Source organism: Homalodisca vitripennis, chromosome X (genome assembly GCF_021130785.1).
Source record: "Homalodisca vitripennis isolate AUS2020 chromosome X, UT_GWSS_2.1, whole genome shotgun sequence".
NCBI classification, from domain to species: domain Eukaryota; kingdom Metazoa; phylum Arthropoda; class Insecta; order Hemiptera; family Cicadellidae; genus Homalodisca; species Homalodisca vitripennis.
The window spans coordinates 155,431,636-155,457,807 of record NC_060215.1 but is presented as its reverse complement, the minus strand read 5'-3'; the positions used below and the strand labels follow the sequence as shown (position 1 = coordinate 155,457,807).

Sequence of the window (26,172 nt, the reverse complement as noted above, 5' to 3'; positions counted from 1 at the left end):
TGACTAGAACCCTAAACCTCCTGCTTGCCGATCTTGGAAAATTTTTCATTATAATATCTAAAAACTAGAAGAAATTTCATGCAGATTCATGTTGAAAACGTTTCAATATAGTTACTAATAAAAGAGTTCAATAGTTTAAACATTTTGACCAAAAACGGTCTGTTGAGCGCAGCGAGGTGGAACGACGCAACCAATAATCAACTTGACCACATTAATTTGTTGGTCTTGTTATTATGCACAACTTTGTCCGTTTAATCTTTGCTTTATCTATTAAAGTTTTCAAGATCCCTTCAGTGTGCATACAATTTGGGCGACACTGTATACTAAGTTCAAATATCTATAAGTAACCTATCTATAAAGTGTTATCACACATAGATGGATAGAAAGACGGACGGAGTGTCCTTTGACCTCTTGACCCAATAATCAATACAGTTGTTTTTCTCGGACAAAGAGAAATCTATGTATTAAGTTTCAAGAGTATATACCCTTTATGTAAACAGTTATCAAACCAGCTGTATCAAACCAGGAGAACAATACTCGCAACAAGACAAGTTCTAATCAATTTAAGGCAGTCAACCTGCCTTCCTAACAATTTAAAACTACCAGTACTAACTTGCCAAAGGATTACATGTTCGTTTTTACCTTGACTTTTCACAATCTAATCAAAAATTAAATCCCAATATTTCGATCCCAAAATTTTTATTTAATTTAAGTTTTAATTAAAAAAAATCAATGTAGCTTTAAAAACGCTACACGTACAGACGGTCTCTGACAATTTGACTCTCAAATCTATAGAATTCTTCCTTAGACCAAGAGGAACCTATGTACCAGGTTTTAAGTTCCTACCGACTTTTCTGTCTGACAGGACAGACAGACTAGACAGGTTCGACCAGACGGATAGTCAGGTAGATAGACATACGGCCGGATACAACCATACGATTTAAAAAGGATATGCCAAGTCCTTAATAATGGACTGATCTGTGAAAGAACCTAATGGTAATATAAAGAGCCTAACAGGAGCCATTATATATTGTCCTTGTTGCCCAAACAGTAAAGTACATTGTGAAGTAAATTTAGTGAAATACTGTAAAAGTTTATAACAATTTATAGTATTGGCTGGGACAATGATATGAAAGGGACAGTTGATAATTGTAATATGTAGGTAATAATCGCTGAATTAGTGTTTGAGGCTGACAATTGACAACCGATGGTCTGACGATAGGCATTGGTGATCCTGGAGTGGGTTCACTTTAAAATTATGACACAGCAAAGTTTTATTTAACTCAATGCATAGGCAAATCGGTGTAGTAATTTTCCAACCGTTTAGGTTTAAATTTTTATAGATTAACGGAAAACTAAATTTATAGAATATTATTTTATCCGTGCACATTTTGACTCCAAATTTTTATTAATTTTAATTGAAAGTAAACTGAGGGAAAGCTTGGGATCTTACGTACATGTATATAAATGATTGTTCTTACGTACGGCTGAATTAGAATGAAGTTTAAGGCTATGCGTGCCCGTGTTAGAACCGGGCTATCGTACAATCTGAAGAGATCTAATATTTCAGAAAACAATACGAGGAAATTTATGATTTTAAAAAATAATTAGATTAAAAAATTACTAAAAAGAGAAAAGTCCGAAGCTGAAGTGTATGTGCGCCCACTATCTTTCTAAACTTAATTTTATGCTTTATACGTGGGGTTCCTACGTGTTAAATGTAGAGAAATGTGTCTTTTTCGACACCTAGCTGCATCGGTCCTCCCACCAGAGGTTGGAGCACGTGGCTTTATAAACTGACTTTACATTTAAGGACCAGCTAGAACTTTATACGTGGGGTTCCTACGTGTTAAATGTAGAGAAATGTGTCTTTTTCGACACCTAGCTGCATCGGTCCTCCCACCAGAGGCTGGAGCACGTGGCTTTATAAACTGACTTTACATTTACGGACCAGCTAGAACTTTATACGTGGGGTTCCTACGTGTTAAATGTAGAGAAATGTGTCTTTTTCGACACCTAGCTGCATCGGTCCTCCCACCAGAGGCTGGAGCACGTGGCTTTATAAACTGACTTTACATTTACGGACCAGCTAGAACTTTATACGTGGGGTTCCTACGTGTTAAATGTAGAGAAATGTGTCTTTTTCGACACCTAGCTGCATCGGTCCTCCCACCAGAGGCTGGAGCACGTGGCTTTATAAACTGACTTTACATTTACGGACCAGCTAGAACTGCATATTTAAACTCTCTCCTCACTTGCATAGACCAGTTAATTAAATCTTGTATATTGCTCCTTAAAATGTTTATTTCTATTGGTTAGATAAAAAAGGTTTTTACCAAGTATCCCAGCGAGAACTGCAGGTGGGCCTGGCCCAGTTAGAGATCGTGAACGGAGACACATTTTATTGATTATCACTGTATTACCTTTGTGTTGGAACAGGTAGACGCGTAAACTATGCTACTGTTGGAATTGACTCTAGTTTCTTCATAAAACAATATTTGATCGAAGCTCTCCTAGTAAAATCTGCTGTGAGGTACGTTCCACCAATCGCACATGGATAAATGTGTAATTATTTACAAAGCATTTAAAAGATTACATGATTTAGGCGCAAAATAAGAGAGCGCTTTTTAAGGGATGTGCGTCTCACTGATTTTTGCTACTTTATTGCCTCTGCTATGAATTATGACATGTCTGTTCTCAAAATCCTCACCAGCAACCAATGAGAATGGCTACTTCTCTTTAACTTGGGTACACTGAAACGATGAAGGTATGCTCCAGAAATCGTTATTATCTCAAATCGGAAGTACACTCGGTCCTTAAGAACACTATCAAAGACAGCTGTAAACCCTAGAATATAATTTTGTGTTTATCAACTTCGTTTGGAGTTGATTTGCCAGTTCAGATCTCCTTATCATTATCTTTGCGATCAACAGAACATATCTGAAGAAATAAAGGCAGCCGATGAGGTTCCGGCTTGAGGATGGAAAATGGTACTTTCGAGGAACAAAAAGAAAATGATCTTCGAAACATGGTGGCGTTTGAGGAGGCTATTAAGAAGTTCAGAGTAGAGTTCAAGGATAGGTATCTGGGTTGTGCCGATGCAAAAACCCATTCCGGTGATTTCGTCCTTGAATTTCATACCTGCACGGCACCAGGTACAGGGACACCGAGGATCAAGATCAACAACTTTGCCCTTGAAATAGTCAATCTGACATTCATATTTAAAACCAGATTGTAAGCAACGACGTAAGTCTATAAAACATGGCTTTAATTCACACATAGACTCAAAGCGAGGTATTATTTTAAAGTTACTGATTTTAAAAAGGTCAAGAAGAGTTTTATTTTATAAAAGGTCTATAAACAGAAAAGTGAATGTTTTGGCTGGAATTTAAAAATAGATAACACACAATCTTTAACTGGGCTAAACTTTTACAAAATAATATAATAAGAGATCTTATAAATAATAAGTATTGCCATTTAACTGAACTTAGTATAGTATACAGGGTGTTTCAGACCACCCGTGTCTAATGTCTAGTAGTCATACGGCTAGCTGCAGCTGTTTTGTTTAAACGGATTTCCCAGTAAATCGACTCCAAGAATTTGTTTGAAGTACTTTCAACTCTGTATAAACATTGCGTGTACCCAACACAGAAAGTCTCATGTTCGAATCTCAAAATTTCTAATTTAAACACATGTCATGTTGTATATAGTTTTAAAGGTTAAATGTTAAAGAAGAAAAAAATCAATTTTCTCTACACTTTTAGAAATGGCGGTCTAAAGTGTATAGAACATAGTGGTAGCCTTTATTGGCACTCTTGTAATACGAGTACGAATCTACACCAAAATACATTTTCCCATATTTCATGACATGAGCTTTCAAATAAAACCATGCATGGCCGTATTTTTCAAAATTGTTCTACGACTGTAAAATTTATTTTTTTGGAAATGTAAAAATGCCCATAACCCAAAAGTTTCAAATGGTAAGAGGCGATTCCCACCACATCAAATTAGAAGCCGCATAAAACTGAACAACTTTCATGTTTCAAGTTATTTTCTATCTCAAAACTGCGACAAACAATCTGTATTTATTGGTACCGAGGGGAAATTTTAACCGTCTATTTTCAAGTAACTAGGCAATTAAGCGGTAAAAATGTTTTAATTTGTTTTACTATGTTAATAGAGTAAGTTCTATTTTTGAGGAGATTGCCTTGTGGACAAAAATGTGCTACGGAAATTGTAATAAAACAAACACATGTCAAAGATTATATTGTATGTCATAATATTGAATTTGAATTTTTAACCACCACGTTTAAACAATAATCTACAAACTTTGATTGGAAGGGTATACTTACGAGCAATAAAGCGGGTACAGTCCACGTTTTATACAAACGAAACAAAATACGTGCAAAGTATCTATATACTAACTCCGTGGATTTCACAACACGAATTATTATATTTGGAATTAAATTTAAGAATGAACTTAAATATCAATAAAAAATACATTACAGTAGTCATTAGGGATTAGGAAAGTGTAAAAAACAAGGGTTTAGAAAATTAATGATTAAATACGGATTGGAATATACTATATATACATGTGTGTATATATAGTAGTAACTCTGTTGATGATGTGGTTAATATGTTGGAAGAGAGATCATTATTTTTATTTAATGAATATGGACCTGAAAGAGTTATTCACAGCAAAAGAACACCATGCTCTTGGATAACTGATGATCTAAAGGCGATAATGGATCAAAGAGACACAATTAATAGATTGATGAGATGATTGATGATAGGATTCAACATTTCACTATGATTAGAGTAACAAAAAAAGTATGGACAATTTTCAGTAACCAAGGATCTGATAAAGAACAATAGAATGTATCAGATCCCCACTATAAATATAAAAGAATTGAACAAATGTTTTGTGGTATTAACAATGCCATATGCAATAACTTGATTGAATATTATAAAAGTAAGAAAGGACTAAGGGAGTTTTCTAATTTATAATTGTTTAAACAATTTACAAATATTAATACAGACCTACTTTGTAAGGAAATCAATAATATCTCTTCCAATGTAAAAGGCAGTGAGGAAATACCATTATAACATATAAGCTTAGTTAATAACGAAATAAAGTATGTTCCATGTTATATTTTAAAATTTCACTCAACATTAGTATATATCACACAGTAGTACACAGTATAGTATATAGTCGGCGGAAGAGAGCATTGATTTTACATATATAATTAATATAATTTTATTCAAGCCATATTAAAGAAGATTTGTTGGAAATTTAGAAATCAAACAGCCCTAGCATTATTTGATTTTCTATTCTTTCTAATATTAGTGAAGGAATTATAAATTGAGACGCTACATCCATAAAACTCTTATCATTGAACTAAACAACCGCATCCATTGTATTCAGTAATAATTTATTGTCGAGTGTCAAGGCATGACTTACAGCTTTGTTACGCTAATTAAACAAAAACAATCAAATCCATGCATCGTGTAGCTATCACAGATAATGACACTATTTTTAGAACTTTTATTAATAAAAGCTGTATATAAGTGAGGAAAGTTTTCCTCAGTACACACTCGCTTCACGTACAGCATACAAGGTAAGCATTTCAATTTTTGTATTTTTAAGAATGAAAGTAATAACAATTTTACATTAGAAATTCTCTAAAATAGTTAATTTTTTAGGCGTGTATTGTGTATTGGATTGTGTTTTGGAAAATTTGTTTTAGAACAAATTGAAGGCTTAAACAATTCTTGACTCTTAATACAAAAAATAAAAACATTGCTCCTCACAAATAATTAGTTTGGAATTTTTATTAAGTACACTCAGATATTTGATAAAAATCTAAAAAAAATTGATTAAAACTTTAAGGAATAATGATTTTTACTTCTATTAATAGTTTTAAGAACGTAAATTCATGGGAACCATTACATTGTGTTTTGGTATCACTTCATTATAATAATATTATACTACTTTTATTCGAGCACTAAAGCAAAGTTTTGAAGTAATTTAAATAATAATTTTAGACTACTTTCTATATAATTATATTTATTTGAATAGCATTTAAGCTATGGTTAATCACGCATGCATTAGGTTTATCAACACATTTTGACAGAAACGACCATCCTGTGTCACAATTTTAATATATCATATATTATTGTGTTTTATTTACTGTAATAACTATATAATTTAGTATTGTTTACGATATCTGTTTATATCATATATTATTGACGATATATGGTTCTTTTTAGGTTTTATTGTGACAGAAAATGGCTTTAGTAGGACTCCTTTGTCTCTGCCTTCTGGCATCCTTGGTTGGCAGCTATCCTTTGACGGTAAAGAGTTTTTAATTTGATGTTTAACAGTAGTTTACATATAAGTTTCTGAATATATGCTTGCTGTAATCTATGTAATACGTAGAGATCAATTACCTAAACCCCCATAAACCCGCGTAGGAGGTTAATCCTTGGACTTTCCCAGGATTAGATTTTAAGTATAAATTCGAGGACTACGTTAACAATAGGTTTCAATTAAAGGGGCAAACATTTATTCAGGGCTAGCTAAAATGTTTGAGTGAAAATAATCAAATTTAAGTTACATTCATTGGGCCGTTATATAAAACATTCACAATAGCTTATTAGACATAAACCAATTGATTTATCGAACCTTTATCGAGAAACCTTTATCGTAACCTAAAGGCAATATTATAGTTTTATTTAACACGTGGGTTGTTAGATATAATAATAATTTAATTCTTATTTTAAGTAAATTAAAGAGTATGCAGGGCAGTCTATTTTCATGTATTAAACCACATAAAAAATATTTTCCAAAATAAATAAATATATATATATATATATATATATATACATACATTTGTGTGTGTGTCTTTTTACGTAAATGTGTGTTTCCATAAAGCAATATACTGATATCATAAGTTCAAATGCTTAACCTATATTAATGAAGTCTTGAAATGGAAAAATGTACTTTATTAAGTGATGATTATTATTCATAAAATAAATATAAATCGCATTATTATTTATAATTTTCAGGATATGAGTTTGAAATCTGATGGACCAATATTCCCACCAGTCAGTAGTGGGATACCAACTGCAGAAGATGTCAGTATTGGGATACCAACTGCAAAAGATGTCAGTATTGGGATACCAACTGCTGAAGATGTCAGTATTGGGATACCAACTGCAGAAGATGTCAGTATTGGGATACCAACTGCTGAAGATGTCAGTATTGGGATACCAACTGCAGAAGATGTCAGTATTGGGATACCAACTGCTGAAGATATGAAGGAACATAAGGCAGACACAAGGATTGTCGCAATTGCTCCTCGATCGCTTTTTGGACTTGGAATTGGTGGAAATCTATTAGGCATCAATGCAGGTGCAGGCATCAGTCATGGCCGCGGAGGCTGGGGAGAGGTGGGCATGCATTCAGGACATCCTGCATATGTTCCCTATTACGAGGCACCAAATCAGTACTACTACTAGTTCCGCCGTCATTACGATAGTCAACATATTTCTTTTTATAATTATTCTTACAAATGAATGGAGTTGAGTAAAGTACTGTTATTCACAGATCATATTAAATAAAAATAAATAAAAAATGCACTAATAAACACTATGTATTTTATTTTGTTTGGTTACCTACGATATTTTTTCCATTTAAAATATCAAAAATTATATTTTGAGAGGGAGACACACAACACACGCAACACACCCAAGCAAACACACCCAAACACACACACACACAGGCGACTCAGTGTCTAGGCGATTATAAAAAGTATTGACATTTTATTAAATAAAAAATTATTTAAAGAAAGAAAAGTCCTTAGACATTATAAACATTAATAGTAGCTTTGTTAAGGTTGTATGTATCAAACAAATGTTGCTTACACATTTTATTTGTATTTAAAACTATTATTCATCGTTGGGGCATGACGCTTTTGGATGTCACATGTTTAAAGAGAACAATAACTATATATTATTTTAGGATCTGTTTATTATTTTGATGTGTACTTCTGATGAAATGTGTTACAAACCATTGAACACATATCACAGGTCTATTTGTGGCATGAATGGAATAAGGATTGGTACAATAAAACAAAATGTAAATCTCTTTGCGCTATTGCTCCACAGTATATTTGTCAAGTTTTTGTGTAAGGGAATAGTTATAAGGGGGGAGTTTAAAACAACATAAGTTGTGCCGATTTATAAGACAGGTGATCAACCACTGTTGTCTTCGTACGGCCCTGTATCTGTTATAAGCACTGTGGCGAAGGTTTTTGAGAATATAACCAGGAAGCAGTTACTAAATAATTTTCACAGTAGGTCTTTGTTCTCCAACAACCCATTTGGGATTTTATCGGGCAGAGGTGCGGACTTAACCAAAGAAAAGTACGTTAATTAATAGTACAGTAACATCTATAAGCAAAGGTATGTATACGTTAGCTGTTTATCTGGACTTCTAGAGACCATTTGATGTATTACATGATGACATTTTTACTTATAATTTAGGAAACATGGCATTGGGGGTGCAGCACTGACATGGTTAAATTCATTTCGTACCGTTAGAAGGCAGGTTGTGAAAATAAATAAATGTTATAGTGATGTGTTGGAGCTACAGTACGGAACAGCTCAAGGTGGGGTGAAAGGAGCAATTATTTTTTTGAGAGAACAAAATATATTTAATAGGTCCAGTCCGTTTACGTCAATATAAATTCTGTTTTTAGTCAAAGAAGTTAGCAAGCATCAATTTTATAACATGGGGCCAGACAACTATAGTAGGTTTATATTATTTGGGAATTATATTATTTTTGAGAAAAACTATAAAGTAAACATGAAAGTGAATGTAATGTTTATTTATACACACAAATTTATTTATTATTATCATATTGTTATTGGTTTCATGTTGTATGGTGATGTTATTGTTACTGATACATTGTTACAGTTATATAATGTTGTTATATATGTTTGTTTTATAAATAATTTACGTGTCAATGATAACATTTTTTTGCGATACTACTACCAATTAATCATCCCAATGTGAAGGACTGCCAACATAAGGACTAAAAAAATGTTTTCTTGTCAACTGCATTCCCGCACGTATCTTGCAAGGTACCTAGGGATGGTATATACAAGGGAAATGTATTTTTCTGAATAAATTAGTTTGAATTTATCCCCACCTTTCGTATGGAATCGTATTGTTGGGAGCCTGTGCAAACAACCATTTTATGAGAGTTTTCAAATTACAAAAAAAAGAGAGTCTTGCAAGACAGCGTTTAAAATGTGCAACTGTTGACTTTGCCATGTCTCTATGTCTTAGAAACAACCTTATATTGTTTGTCTAAATGTGCTTGAACCAGAGAACGAGACATACATGAATATGAGACAAGAGGCAGATATAACTACCGTTCGGGAATGTACAGGACGGTGGTTTAAGAAAATTTTCCTTCGCATGCAGGTGTTCATTTTATAAACAGATTGCCAAACTAAATTAAACATGCCTCAACGCCGAAGGTGTTAAAAACTCGTATCTAACTCTGCCTGGCGTCAAACGCTTTCTATAGAGTTGATGAGTTTCTGGCATTCAACTGGGAGACCACGCGATGAGGAAACTGACTCTAACGACGAAAGCGGGCGTAATTGGCATGGAATGAATAGGGAGAGAATGTTTGAATGTTGTAAGTTTTAATGTGGCCTTGATGTGGGATGAATGAAGATAAAAACAGGTATGAAATTGACGTTTGCTGTGCAATGTATATTGTTAACTGCAATAAACGATTTAATATGATTTGAATTTGAACACACGCATGCAAGCACGCAAACACAAACACAAACACACACACACACACCCACACACATGCACACACACGCACGTACGCACGCACGCACGTACCATTTATTAATTATTGTATTAATGTTACAAAGAAATAAGTAAATAAGTTAAATATATATTATGTTTCCCGAATCAAGAAAAACCCACAGATCATCATCTCGGACACAGTGATTGTTTGCACAACATTATAGAGAATGCAATAGAATGAAATTCATAAATTATACTGAGAGCTACATAAAGAATTCGTAATTGTTGGTAGTGGAGTGGCTAGAGTGATTAGATTAGGAAGGGGAGGGGGGCGGGCAATATTAGAATTTAGTCCCGTCTGTATTCAGATGTAATAATTGATTCAGCCTTGTTAATACTGATTAGAGACAACAAGTCATTATAGCGTTTCTTACACGGAAATATAGATTGTGAATCGAAATGTGGTTATCAGGAAATTATTGACAGATTTCTAAATAGAAGAAGGAATATGTAAAAAAGTTAATAGATGAAATGGATTTACTAGTTTGGATTGTTACAATACCATGCATTGCATTGTTAGTAACCTTTAAGCCGTTGGTCCCCAGGTAAAGTGTTAGAGACGGCTTATTAGCCCTAACTTCGCCTGGTATAGTCAGACATCTTTACTTTATAACACAAACGTTCCGTGAATATCGAATATTAGGAGATGTACAGTTCTTGAGAAGATTGTTAAAAATTTTGTATAAAGATGATTTTTATAAAGATTTTACCGATTGATTGAATAGCGGTTTAACATTTTCCGTTTAAAATTCCTCTTAATTTTTTGAATGCAAACATGTCCTTGTCCTCTTCACGTATTCAGCATGGAAAACCCATTTTAAACGCTGACAAAAATAACGCCGAAAAATATGTAAGACACGACAATTTTCAATATTTTTAACATTGTGAAAACAAAAAAAAATATTTTTTTTAAACGCTCTGAGAGAAATGGGCATAAATCTAGGTTTTAAGGTATTCATTGTAATAAGGTTTGATCAAAACCATTTTTAAGGCTTTGAGGTCATAAAGAGCATCAACCCAATGAATACCCTTATTTATAACTAGCTATCAGGAAATAATACAGATTTACCGTTCAGATTTAATTAAGTTGATATATATATATATATATATATATATATATATATATATATATATATATAGAAAAAACACAGAATTGGGCCCAAAGTACTGCCCTGGACAACTCCGTAGTTCACAGGAAGCGCATCACACCCAGCCCCACATATAAATGGGGTTATTACTATATATGAATATTATCTCTTAAGGTAATGGCCGAGACGCTATCATTACATACAAAATTCAAATTGCAATCAAGTTAAGAAACATTTGACGACTTTAAAGAGTGATTAAGACGAATATGTGCCTACAGTAAATATTTAGTCATACATGAAACACATATCAACCTCATTACTCCTTTAAAAGTTGTGGAAACGACCTAAGAGTTTTCATAAGCTCAAATTTACTCATCAATATTTACAGGAACTTCATTGGGATTCCAAAACAGGGGTTCCGTTACACTGAATATCCAGAAAAGAAGATAAAATATTAGGTATATATTATAATTTGCTATAATTAAACTTAATTACTAGTATATATGTTATGAATGCACCAGTGATAAAATTGAAATACCAGTAGAAAAAGTTCTTCCTACCAGAAGGATTTAATAATGAAGATTTGTATTACTTTTTTTAAATATGTCGAACACCTATGTGAAAACCCTAACGCGATGAAAATGAAGCGATATTACACTTTAATATGTAAGACTCTCCTTACCGAGAGAGTCTGCTATAGTTGTATATAAACATAGTTGTATGTAACCCAGTCACGGATGTTTTTGTATTGGGAGTATGATATTGGAACCACTTGAAGAGAACTGGATACCCGATATGTGGTTGGTTGCTGGTGCTGGTGATTGCAGAAAGGTGTCACTGTGCCACTATGTTTCAGTTTTACTGGGAGTTGAAATCTGAAAACTTCGCGAGCTCTTTATGTATTCACGTGATGGGATTGGGCGAGATTGCTAGTTTGATAGAAACTTGCTCTTATTTTTATAAAAAATCTGAATACGTTTGAAATATACATCAGGTACTGAACTAACATGATCTGAGTGATGATCAGCAACCGCAACTAGAAGTCTTATATTAAAATATTAAAAAGAGAGAAAATGTATACGATATGAGGTACACATTTACTTCGTTGTTTACTCTGTACATAGAACCTTTTGATGACATGTAAATGGTCCCATTGCTTTGGATAAGTCCAAATTTAAAATTTATTTGCAATTATGAAATAATAATGTAAACCAAGGTAACCAGTATCTATTATTGTTTTACAATTTTCCGGAATATGGAGGGAATATTTGATCAGTGTAAGAGATCATCAAAGGCTGATATCTCCTCTACCTCCAAGGAATGACCTGCCTCCAGACAGCTCTATACACAATTCTGTTCTGCTGGTGAACAAGTTCAACAGCGAGTTGTGCCAACGTCGTGAACGGGTGAGGATGACTGACCTGAGTGGATTAAGAAAAACACCACTTCACGGCTCACGGTCTACACCTCAATGGAATGGGCAAACGCCTCCTGGCCAGCGCGATAGTGAAAGAGCTGGCCCGCCCCTCGTCGTCTCCGAGTCGCCTCTACAGTTTTGTCCCGTGACCGGCCACACCTCCACCAAGACCTGCCTCCATGTACCTCGAGAGACTGTCACTAATGGGTCTCCCTGCAAGGACCCTTCTACAACAAGCAGGCGAACTACATTTTTTTTGGATACCAACTTCCCGGCAAAGAGCTCAGTTAAGCCAATGTAGAAATTCAAAACAACTGAGACTCCTTCACTAAAATTCACAGTCAGCTACAAACAAGTTAGAGGAACTTGTGAAGACTTCAAAACTTAAATTTTTTTTATTCCGATAACGGATTTAATGACAAAAAAATCAACCTGTGCAAACTGAAACATTTTAAATTGGCAAATTCATTTTGCAGACAGTCCTTAAAAGGGGAGGGGGGTTGTGGCTATTAATTTCCAATGGCTGTTTAATTTTCAATCAAACAAACAAATGATAAAGAATTTGAAGCAGCCGGAATAAAAGTTAAAAACGAACCAATAACAATTTATCATTATTGGCATTCAAAGGTCTCCCAGTGGAAATGAGACTTTGTTCACAAACCTCGTATGTCTACTGACAGACTTGGCAAAATTTTATAAAAAATTGTTGTGATTGTTGCATTAACGCTTTGAAAAAAAAAAAACCCACCCACACACAAAACGTCTGGGGGACCTTTTAAGATCATTTGGCCTTCAGTTGCCCGTTAAACTCCCTACAAGATTGACAGCCACAACCCAGACCACCATTGAAAATGTAATTTAGAATTGTCTGTTATCAACGCAGAAATTTATATGACCAAGTGGTTATAATTAGTTGATTCTAAAGGATCCCAAAATTATAAAAACTATAAGAGACACAAAGCCAGTATTTCTGATGAGATAATCTTGGATCCCATCTTCATTTGTGAAGTTACCTGAAGATAGAATCCTCGTTTCAGAAAGGTCTCGAAAAATTAAATTAAAATTGGAATATGTGTTATAATTCACTAGTGGTATTAAGTGTAATGAAGTTTGGTTCCAGCAGCATGGATCACCTCCACACTATGACCTGCACGTCCACGAGTATTTTAACAATATTTTTCCAAATCGCTGGATAGGCAGAAGAGGAAGTATTGAGTGACCACCAATGTCGCCAGGTGATTACCATTTGATTACTTTGTGTGGGGTCACATTAAAAACAACGTCTATAAAACGAAACCCCAGTGCATTAATAACCATATGGCCAGAATAGTAGCGGAAATAAAAAAAAACCTATGAACCCATACAGCGTGCTGCTTCAAGTTTCTACATTGTCAAACTGTCCTGGGGCAGCAGTTTGAACGACTGATATATAACACAAATTAGTAAGTTTTGCCGTTTTATTACTTAACGTAATTGTAATTACTAGTCCTATTGTAACTTTACATTAAAAATTGTTTAAAACTGCCCCCCACCCCCCAAAAAGCCCATTTAGGGAAAATGGTTCGTTTGTGTTTCCTAGATGGGTATCCGGATTTTTATTTTTCTATATTTGTCCATTGAAGGTTGAGCAGGATCCATCCACGCTTTAACTTATAAATAAATTTCAATGAGATGTCATTTTTACTGGGTTGAGATAGAAAGCTCTGCTTTCCACTGTTCTTCTTCTTTATCAAAACCTTTAAAATGAGGTGTCACATTGGTTCTTTATATTTATTACTTTTAAGTCGCTTCCCAAAAATCCCGTTTTTGAGAAATGGGCAAAGTTGTAATAGTGACTAAAAAGTTCAGTTATATTTCCTATAAAACGTGAGTGCATGCAAAGGTTATATTATTTAACTTTGCTACTAATAGTAACAAATTTATGATAACCTAATCTAAACTTAGTTATGTAGCCTAATAATGAAGGAACAGAGTAGCTTCCTTCTCGCCGACATCACTTCCTTTTGAAAGGCAGAAACCAAGAACCGATCGTCATAACGACATGCAATTTTCACATTAAGTCTAATAATGTAGTTGTTTTAGGTCTCCGGTAAGAAAAACTCTTCCAAAAGTAGTAATTTCCGGATAATATCGAAGTACCGTCTTTTTTTCTGTTGGATTACAACAGTTATGACTGGAAAAAGTGTGCAGATTTTAAAAGTAACATGGAAACTGAAAGTACTTATAATGTAGGTAGAGTCAACAGGGTTTCCTTAGGGATCACCAAATGACAGTTGTCACTGCTGACTAGACCACATATTAATCGAACATTATTACATCGTATAACATTACAAGTTCGAAAACTACTGATTAAACAAACATTATATTTTTACACAGACTGGTGTACACATGACCCAATTTAACAGCTGTTTGCAGCCAGTTGGACAGTTTTTATGTTATGACTTATATAAGTCAATGATTACATTTTGTGATGTTACTTTTGTAAAACGGCGAACGTTTGAACTACCATTTAAGTTTCCTAGTTCACACCGTATCGAAACATTTGCTTCCCACAGAGAGGCAGAAGTATTTAAAGAACTGTAAAGCAATATTCGACGTGGCATGAACTAGAAAACTTAGATATTAGGTGTGAAACCTGCCAGCCGTGTAACACTACAACTAAGGAGTACTTTTTGTCAGAGGTAGAAACTTAAAGTACTTTTTTCTTATGCTCCATGTATTTACACAATCTATGAAAATTTAATAACTTTATGGCATTAAAAGCAATATATATATATATATATATATATATATATATATATATATATATATATATATAAAACAATATATATATATATATATATATATATATATATATATTCAATATATATAAAACATTAGGAGCACATTTGTAAAATGCGTATAGCACTGCGTTTCGAAATTTGCATTCTGATCTCTTTCTCAGGTGATAACCTAACATATAACTACAGTCTAGGTTACAATAAACAAATCAACCAGAGCGTTGTGACACACGTACGTCAGGAATCACAACCACCATGATGTGTATCAACTCCATGCACACTAACTCTTATCAGTTATTTTTAATATTCAGCAATGCACTTTATAAAAACAAAATACAAATTATTAAAACTGATATAAAGCAACTGCAAATATCACAATATATCTTTACTAACCGCGGAGAACTAACTAGAGGCCAAGAGTAAATGTTGATTGTCACGGCAGAAACAAGATGGCGGCAATATACTCTCTACCCTAATACTTTATTTGATAATTATAAAGATAGATACAGCATATATTGCTTTGGTTATCTTGAGTGGTGATCTTTTCCACAATTTAAAGGTTGACATAAATTTCGAAAGTTTGACAAAATCGTGCCTGACACCGTGTCCAAAAAATAAAACATACATTTAAATGCCGGAAAAGTATTTAATTTTTGGTGACATTAAATGAGTAATGAATTAAAAAACGCATTCAATAAATAAAAACTAAATTCCAATTAAATTAACGTAAATTAAATTTAGGTATACTCATGTTAGTAAATCCAAAAATTAATTTTATTGTTACAATTGGAAAGCAAAAGAAGAATTACAATTTGTTTTAATGATAATTTTAAAATCCTCAAAACATTCTGAATGCAAATATAAAAACTAAAATAAACTCAATTTAGAGAAAATCAGTCGTAGAACAAAAAAACAATTTTAACTTTGTCAAAAAAATTAGCATACGCTTAATGTGTTGTGCATGTAGATGTTTACTAATCTGTTTTTCTGTATTGGTTAGATGTTGTGTGTATGATATGTAGACAGTACTATGCCTAAACACGTATTGTGCAAAGTAGAAAAATGTTAAAACAAGCTGTAATAATTACTTTACATTAATTTAATAATTTGATAATTTTTAGTAAATTAATAGAGAGGAGAACCATATAACAGTTTTATTTACCTTAACTGGAAGTTAAGTTTGGTTTAAACAGAAAACATGTGTGGACACCGAGATGCATACTGAATGAATATTTTGAAGAAACAAATTTACTTTTGTTAATTCTTAACTGGGTTAATAAATTAATACAATTTCTTTCTGAGGCTGAATTCAATCTGGAAACATGTGATCAATATTACTATTTCTCACCACGGCCATAAAGGGAAAATCATAGCAATCCATTTTCCGTTTATCCAATTGTAAAATAAAAATATTAACACGTACTGGTATTCTTAGTTGTTACACTTACGCGAGCGATGTTGTTACTAACACCTCAGATTGTACGTACCATGTCGTAACATTGCTTACCCAATTACATATCTGAAGTACTTACGGTTAAAATCTATTGACTGGTCACGGCTCTTCGCAGCGGTGCCAAAACATCTCAAGAATGTAATCGTGTCAGCTGTGTTTCGACGAGGTGTGAATCGGAAAACCTATGGACTAGTGTTCGTTGTTTAAAGTTTCTCTTTGTAGAAAGCAGAACTGTGAAGAAAACAGGAATTTTCCGGAGATTTTCTATCGTTCAGTGAACGATTTCAAATATCTGGACAAATACTAGTGTCCTGTGTAAGTGAATCGAGACCGCTCTAATACTGTCTCTAAACTGTTTTCTGATACGAAACTGTCTCGAAAACTGAAATATAGATACATTTCGTTGCTGCGCAATAGAAATTATTAAGCACATTAACTTACCTTATATTAGTGGGAAATTAAAGTAGACAAAATGTGCATACATCTAAACAAATTTATTTTCCAAAAAACCTATGATGTGTGTTATTGAAAAATTAAAAATACATGAAAAAAACCTTAAACCGTCCACAAGAAAAACTCGATGCTCGGTGCTCTCCAGGCACCGCTCTACTCCGAGTTAATGGAGTTAGTTACTCCATTCTTAATGCTAAGGTCGATACTGTAAGACTAGCAAAAATAACTCCATAATGAAACACGAATTTTGTAATAGAATAGTAACAGCGATCGTTCTCTAAAAATTACTCGCTGAAAACCCCTAATCCGGAACTCTATCTTAAACATAAACATAAAGAAACTAAAAAATACGGAGGTTTTAGATGCAAACTCCGTAGCAGATTTTGCTAACAGTGTAGATCTCCTCTGTAGTTATTTAACTTTTAAATGCTTGTTTAGACTGCTTAACCATTGTGCTTATGTGATCAACCATTCAGAAAGGAAGAAACGTGCGTATTCCACAAAATTTACATACACTATTTAATTGTGAAAATTACAAAATATTTGAAAAATAGTTTTTTAAACCTGAGTGCAGAGAAGTACTATGATAAGTATACCAGTTACCACTTCAACATAGTACAGTAACAATGAAAGGCGGAAGTCTAGTGTCTGCAGCGGGGTGAATGTTAAGTCTATTGTCTTGTTTCTTGTCCTTAAACACGTAATTATGTTCCAGTTATTCATATTAATTACTGTTACAGTAATATGAATAACACATTAATATTGTGTAAAGCACAAGAAAAAAAAGTAGCAAAACATATTTAACACAATTCCATCAATACTACTTAATTAATAGGTATTAATTATTCAGCTTAAACACACATGAGCAATAAATCAATCACTACTCACACAAGCAGACGGTGACATAAATCCAGATGATTGACCTTGTAATACTAATCACCGAAGTCATAGGCCACATATCGCAGTGTCCTCACAATCCATTTTCATATCATATTTTTGTGATTTAAAATATTGAGTGTTGCCCTGTTGGTGCCTGATATGTCCATAAGGTCAACCATACAAATTTAATATAATTCTAAAGGTGGTTGCTGTTTATTTATTATAAATACTTAAGTTTTAATTCTTAGGCAACGGATTGGCAAACCTCTTATTTGAAATTTTTGCCTTAAACCCTTCCACTGGATTTTAAAATCCATTTAGAAAACGTATTTCTCCAATAAGAGAAAATTATATCAAGTTGATTGATCTATCTTAGGAATAAAGTTTCATGGGGTAAAGGTCTCCGAAATTTGGTGTAATTGGGACCCAAAAATCCTTGTTATAATGTTTAAAACGAAATAATAACTTGTCGCTGAGGTCTGCTTTTTAGTGTTGACCTTTTTTAAGAAATCAACATCAAAGGTTAAATTAAAATGATCATGCTTTTTATTTACCCAACTCATATCATAACATACGAGCTTCATCGTAGCTTCTTCAAATGAGGCAACTGAAATATTTATATAACATATTACTACGCACCACACATTTGCTCATTTGTTTAATAATTTTAAAACGTTTAATAAAATCGTACAGTTTCTCTCATTATTAATAGAAATAACATACTCTTAAGTGCCACTTTATACTTGTTGTATTCTGTATGATATTAAATTAAAATTATAAATGTAATATTAAAAATGTCCTATAAATTAATGTTTTTTCTGGGTGATCGATAACGAAGAGGTGACAGAAAGAGTCACGCTAATCTATTTCCGATGTCGAAAGCCCCTTATGCCACATCACTCCATGGAATATCGATATGTGAATTTCTAAAAATTAGTTTGCGTAGGTCGTCCTGGGTATGACGTTAAACTGCCTCACACCCACCTACCCATTTCCTAATTCCTACCAAATCCCCTCCAGGGTCTTTTAAGTACCCGTCCTGTTCGACCGTTCCAGTGCATGGCTCGCTGGGAGTGCTTAAGCCGGCACTAGGTGCCCTATCTGGTGTCGGTGAGAGCTGATGTGAGCTTGTCTCTGCCGAGGCGTAAGTCATGTACTGGTTCAGAAGCCAGCCACTTCGATGTCCTTGGTTCAGGAAGTGTGTATTGAGCAGGAGTGTCGGAGCTCCTGCTGCAACGTGCGAGCCCAGGCCGTGCGAATATACCCAGCCTGGTTAAACGAATCAACACCGGGCCTCGGGGATCTGGGGTAGATAAACCTGGGCTCCCACGGGACCCAGTTTTATCGAGGGCGTGCTCCGTTCCCGGTGTATCTCGGCCTGCACCCTTACACACGATGCGCTGGTTCAAATCCTTATGGAAACCGAAACACCCCAAAACTAGGGCAAAGTGTAGTAGCAAGAGATCAAAGTGATCTGGAGAAAAAAACGGCAGTTGTCTGACTCAGAATGTGAGCTCGATCAAAACAATCAAAGAAAAATGGAAAAAAGAACAAACCGACAATGAGATAAATATTCCTACACCTTTATTTCTTGTGCTAAAATCACAAGGAAGATGGAAAAACCCTGACTAAGGTGAGCCCGTTCCTTATCCACAAATCTTTAGTAGCCTGTGGAGGGCAACCTAAATCTATAAGGAAGCTGAGGAATGGAACTATCCTGTTGGAGGCTGCAAATTGCATCCAATCCAAGAAGTTTCTTAAATGACGAGATTTTTTCGACCAAGTAGCGATTACTGTCCAGCCTCATGCCTCTGTGAACTCTTCCAAGGGAATCGTTTTCTGTCGAGACCTTATGGACTGCAGTGAAGAGGAAATAAAGGATGATCTGCAGTGAGAGGACAGTGCGAGATGGTGACAGATGTGGTCAGGATAGTTTGAACCGAAAACGGGGTTAAAGGTTCCTACCCCCGGGTCTCATTATAACCTTTGCAAAAACCCCATCCGCCAGAAACCATCAAAGCCGGATGTCTCTGTCTGTGCGGCCGTACTTTAAAAACCCCCAGCAGGTGTTTTCCGCTGCCAGAGGTTCGGGCACTCAAGTAAAAGTGTGTTCGAACCCAGGAGGACGTGTTCCCGCTGTGGTGATGAAGGACACCAAGAGGAGGGGTGCAAAAAATGAGACGCGATGCATAAATTGCAAGGGAAAACATCCGGCATATTCAAGAGAGTGTAATAATTTTAAAGAAGAAAAAGAAATATTAAAAATCATGACTATAGAAAAGCTTTCATTTAACGAGGTCGCGTAAAGAGTACATGAGGAGGGTCGCCCCAACTCCAAAAAAAAGGAGTTTTCCTACTCTGAAGCTGCATCTGTCCCTGTTCAGGACCGCACAGTGTTCCTCATTGTACAGTCTTGGAGGGTATGGTGCGTGCATTGACTGAGCAGGGTGGCTGCTCTGGTTCAGCACCTCGCCGCAGGTACTGGGGAACAGTCTGTGGTCCTGCCCAGTAAATCTCCACGAGACGTTCAGACCTCCTCTAAACCTAATGCACAGTCTTCTTATGTTAAACCTTCACCAGGAGGTCTTACATACAGTGATAAAGTTCAGAAAAAATTTGAAACCTACCTTAAGTTTAGAAGAGAGAAAGAAATTGTCAGAAAAGCTTAAGAAGAATATTCAAAGTAAAGTCGATAACAGGTCAAAAGTGCCTGTTAGGAACCTTAAACACGTCATCATCTAAGTCACCTCAACTGTCCATCCAATGATGATGGCACAGCTGAGGATCCTTGGAGCTCCGGACGGAGTTCCAAACGTTACGTGGAACTTTCCGCCCTGTAACAAAACAAAGAAAAAAAATCACTATGTAGTAAAGAAGTAAAATATTGCATGCATTCTAATAATAAAATAAAATCATGCTTATTCAATGGAATATTAATGGTTTAAGAAGTCATTTAGAGGATTTAAAACTATAAAACTATAATAAATACAAAAAGGCCCAAATAATCTGTATTCAAGAATCTGTAGCTCCACATACCACTTAAAATCAATGGTTTCTATGACACTTTTCGATTAGACCACCAGCAAGAAATAGCCTAGTGGCGGTGTTGCGATTCTTTCGGATTCTTGTTTAAAAGCGCCAGAGTCTTGAACATCGTCACAAATCTACAAGCAATTGCAATAACCATAAATATTCATATTAAAATAACAATCTGCTCTAATATACATCCCACCTCTACCTTACGGACCTGGTCCTTGACGATCTGCGTGATCTAATCAATCAGCTTCCCTCTCCGTTCTTGATTGTTGGCGATTTCAACGCACATCATCGTTCCTGGGGTTCCAGTCATTGTAGTCAGAGGGGTAACATGCTTTCTGGGTTGTGGGATGAGGTGCAAACGGTCGTACTCAAACGACGGGTCGGCCACCTACATGTGTCCTAGAACCGGCGTGTGGTCGGCAATTGATTTGTCGATATGCAGTCCGTGTTTGGGAACCAGGGTCCACTGGTCCGTTCTTCCCGACCTGTCAGGGAGTGACCATGCGCCCATTACCGTTAGCCTTTCAATGGCTTCCTTCTGCAATCGACAGGCCTCCAAGGTGGAAAATTCAGAAAGCGGATTGGAATGAATTTAGAAATGGCTTAAATCCCTCTAAACATTAATACTCAAAATACTGACATTGAAATAGTAACTGCATCATTTACATCAGCTCTTATTTTCAGCGGCCGAATTGAGCATTCCCAAGTCCTCAGGGAAACAAAGTCGTCACGCAGTTCCGTGGTGGTCAGAGGAATGTTCGAAGGCTTTAAAAAGACCGTAGAAATGTCTTAAGGTATTTAAACAGACGTCCTACGGCACAAAACCTTGAAAAAATTACAGAAGATCGAGAGCAAAGGCAAGGCAAGTTTTCAGGTTGAGTCGGCGGCCAGTCCTGGTTAGACTATATTGATCAAATAAAGAGAACTACTCCTCCTACGTCTGATCTTTGGAAAAAACTACGTTCAGTTTGCAGCAGGCCCTCTCCGCCTTCCATAATTGGTCTAGAACGTCGCGGTGATATAGTAACAGATCCTCAAACAGTTGCGAACTTGTTTTCGGCTCACTTTGAGCAAGTTTCCAAGATGTCGTTGTATTGCCTCGACTTTCAACATTTTAAAGCTGCTCAGGAAAGGTTGCATATTAATTTAAATCGAAATAACGACTCCCCTTTAAACCTTCCCTTTACCCATAAATGAACTCGATTTGGTCCCTTAAGGCCCACATAAAACTCCGCACCAGGTCCTGACAATATACATTATGCCATGTTGCGGAAACCTGACGGAGGAAATTAAGAAAGACCTTTTAAACGTTATATAACAGAATTTATTTAGAAAAATGTATTTCCTACATCTTGGCGTCGGTCACATATTATCGCTCTACATAAACCGGGCCAGGATAGAGCGTCTCCAAGTAGCTATCGGCCTATATCCCTTACTAGTTGCCTCTGCAAAGTCCTTGAAAGAATGGTCAATAGAAGGCTTGTGTGATATTTGGAAAAAAAACAATCTTCTGGCGACTGCTCAGTGTGGATTTCGGCAGGGCAGGTCTACTGCTGACCATCTGTTGTGTTTGGAGACGTTCATCCTAAATTCTTTTATTCAAGGAAAGAACACTTAGCTGCTGTTTTCTTTGATCTGTCGAAAACCTATGACACTGCATGGAGAAGGGGTATTGTCAATAAATTAATATCTTGGGGTGTTGGTGGTCACATGGTGGCATTCATAAATGGCTTTTTGTTGACTGGACAGAAACCTTCCAAGTTAAGACTCGGGAAAACTCTTTCTGATCCTCTTATTCAAGAAAATGGAATCCCGCAAGGAAGTGTGTTAAGCTGCACTCTGTTTACCAGTGCAATAATAAATGAAAATTGCATCGTACGTTATACTCTCCTGTACGCTGTTCTTTATTCGTAGACGATTTTGCTATTTTCATCTCGGCAAAGAAAACTATCTACATCAGAAGCGCTTTGCAGTTGACTATAAACCTTCTTGAACAGTGGTCCTAGAGTAACGGGGTTTTCTTTTTCCCCATCGAAAACTAAGTGCATGGTCCTTTTCTAGGCTCCAAACCATGGAGAAGCCAACACTAACTTTGATGGGGCAGAGAATACCAACCGTCGAGGGAAATAAAATTCCTGGGTCTCACGTTTGATACCCGGCTAACTTGGGTGCTCACCTGAGAGAACCTAAAAGATCGATGCATGAAACGCTTGAACATACTTAGAGGTCTTAGCGGAACAAAAATGGGGGGCTTACAGGACATGTATTCACAGATTTTACAAAGCCACCATCCGTTCCTGTTTAGACTATGGATGTCAATCATATGGTCCGCAAGACCCAGTGCTCTAAAAATGCTTAACCCTGGTCCATAATTTGCTTTTAATACTGGTCACTGGAGCTTTTCGATCTTCTCCTGTTAAAAGTCTTCTTGCAGAAACGGGAGAGAACCTCCTCTTTCGCATAGACGGCAACAACTATCCCTAAACTATGTTCACGCTCTTTCAGGGAAGCCAGACAACCCTGCATTTGAACGGTCCTGACGAAATTCCACTCCAAAATTCTTTCCTAGCGAAACCAAATCATCCTTCACCCTTAGTGGCGTTAGGGGGCCAAATCCTACGCTTATGAAGGTGTTGCTGTCTTTTCTTGTCCGGGTACCTGGACACATTGGAGTATCCGGAAACGAGCTGGCAGATAGAGGAGCCAAAGAAAGCATTGGAACTCCAGCCTTACACCGCACGGATGGTTTTTTTCCGATATTATCCCGGTGGTGAAGGGTAAACTGAAAGCCAAATGGAATACCGAGTGGCAGGCAGTCGTTAAACAAACAAGTTACGACGTATTAAAGACCGCGCTTGGACTCTGGGAGACAGCGAAACCGCCCGAGTCGTCGTGAGGAGGTTGTGTTGTGTCGCCTGTGCGGTTACGGCACACGCTTCTCACACATGGCTTCCTCATGAGTAGAGAAGATCCTCCGGTCTGCGACACATGTGACACTGTCATCACAGTTGAACATATGCTTGTTGACTGCCCTCGCTACTCGGTACATAGGGCGCAAACTCGAATCCTGCCGGCTTCGTTGAACGGTATTCTCTGTGATGACGAGACGGCAACTCAAAGACTGTTGTGTTTTCTGAATACAACGTCGCTGATGAATAAAAATGTAGTTTTATGTTAAACTTATTTATTCCGATTATTGATTGTGGTTTTGTATTTATAAATTTTTATTATCTATTTATTTGTATTTCTCTTTATCATGACAGTTGCCAAATTAGCCCCTTTACAGCTTTTTTGGTGGCAGTAAAATTTGTTAAGTTTGCAGAGTTTATTTAATTAATGTTATGTACCTTGTTTTCATGTAATGTTCTATTTATCTTTTTAGCCTCTATATGGGTTAAGAACCACTCTACAGTCTTTCCCCTATTCCATTTATTGTTATTTAGTTTTTAAGTAGTTAGGTGAGGTTAATTATTAAGTTTTCGTAGGATTATAAAAAAAACTTTAGATTTTCCCAAATATCACATCTTTTACAAGAAAATCATATTTAAGCTAATTTTACAAAATGCATAAAATTTACCAAAACGATTTCTCATAATCTGACTGAACCCCCCTTCGAATACAAATGAGGGATTTCTTGCACGTAATGCACCAGGAATACTAGGCACTAAACAGTGATTGTATGTAATCAGTAATAAAATATAAAAGTTTACAGCTTGCATTTATTTCATTCCAGAATTTAAGAATTTTATACTACCCCAGTTATGTGAACACAGATGCTTTTCTACGATATGTTTTATATTTCAGGTGGATGACTCAGAAATGCAATAACAATCGTAATATTAAAGAAACTGATCGGTGATTCTTATTTTATTATTAAAGTTGAATAATAAAACGTCACCATCATTAAAATGAACTCTACTCTAATACAGGATATTTATAATTGTAAATAATTATGGCTGCAAATAATATCCGAAGTGGAGACCCACAGTGGAGTATAGTATAGTGTACATTTGGCAAACCGGTCCGACGATTTGTTTCAGAACTGTAGCTGTGGAGGTTAGTGGATTAGCGTACGGTTAACCGTAAACTAGGTGGCGGCAAGTATTATATAAAGCCCCGACCCGAGCTGCAAGTTATTAGGTTAGCAGAGACGGTAAAGCGGAGTGGTGGGGCACTCGGCTTTGTGTCGGTACGGTGCTCAGATTTATAAATTCACAGCGTGAAAAGGTGAAAGATTTTCAGTACTAGTTATCAAACGATATTCTGTAATCGTTTAGATTTTGAATCCCTTTCGGCCAGAGGAAATTCACATGGCTAAGCCGTAGTGGATTATAGGCCGATGATTCATGATGCATGTGAGGATTACGTCTTTAACGCTTTGACGTGTCGGATGAAACGGGCTTAAAGCGGCAAATACCACCTGGCCAATAAAACACCCGCGTCAATCTTTTACGCATTGTAAAGCTCTTTGGAATCAAAAGCGTCCCTTTATATAAGTATATACATTTTAATCCATGCATTACAACTTTATTACAATTATTTCAATGGTAAATGGAAAAAATCAACATTTAACTTAAAAGAAAATTACTGTTAAAAGGTTTTAAAACAAATCTTTAGAAATGTTCACAATGATTCAAGCTGGTCTTTATTCGTTCTTTGTGCCTGAAATCGTAAGTATTGCTAAAATTGTTCAAACCGATTAGTCAGACCGAAAGGAAAAATGAAATTTAGCAATCTCCATGTACATTCAGTCTGAATAGGTAATCGGTGCAAACCCCCAAAGGCAGTAGGTGGAATAATTTCCGTGACTAATCACGGGATCAATAAGTCAAAAACAGTAGATGACTAATCACGAATTTTTTATCAACAACAAATAAAATATCGACGTGTAACGTTTATTTATAATATTTCTTTGATAAAGATATAATATTATAAGTTCAGCAGTTTAGTAGTTAACCAAGTAGGCCTTGTACAGCACCAAACTCGAAATCACTTTAACATCTCATAAATAAAAACTGATTACGTGCAAAGGCTTGTTAAAATATTATCCAACATTATGTTTGGTTTTGGTCACGAAAACGAAAAAATGCTCTGTGATCATGTTAATTTGGTAAAAAAATGTTTGATGATAAATATATTAGATGCCAGCACTCTCAGTCTAGGGGTCA

The 26,172-nt window shown here is 35.6% G+C and overlaps 1 protein-coding gene across 1 annotated transcript; it reads left to right on the top strand.

Moving 5' to 3' along the window:
- The first annotated feature begins 6,268 nt into the window (after positions 1-6,268).
- On the top strand, positions 6,269-7,651 carry LOC124368626. The gene is made up of 2 exons (XM_046825865.1): positions 6,269-6,354; positions 7,069-7,651. The coding sequence occupies exons 1-2, from the start codon at positions 6,289-6,291 to the stop codon at positions 7,519-7,521; spliced, it is 519 nt and encodes a 172-aa protein (XP_046681821.1). The 5' UTR covers positions 6,269-6,288; the 3' UTR covers positions 7,522-7,651.
- The last annotated feature ends 18,521 nt before the right edge of the window (positions 7,652-26,172 follow it).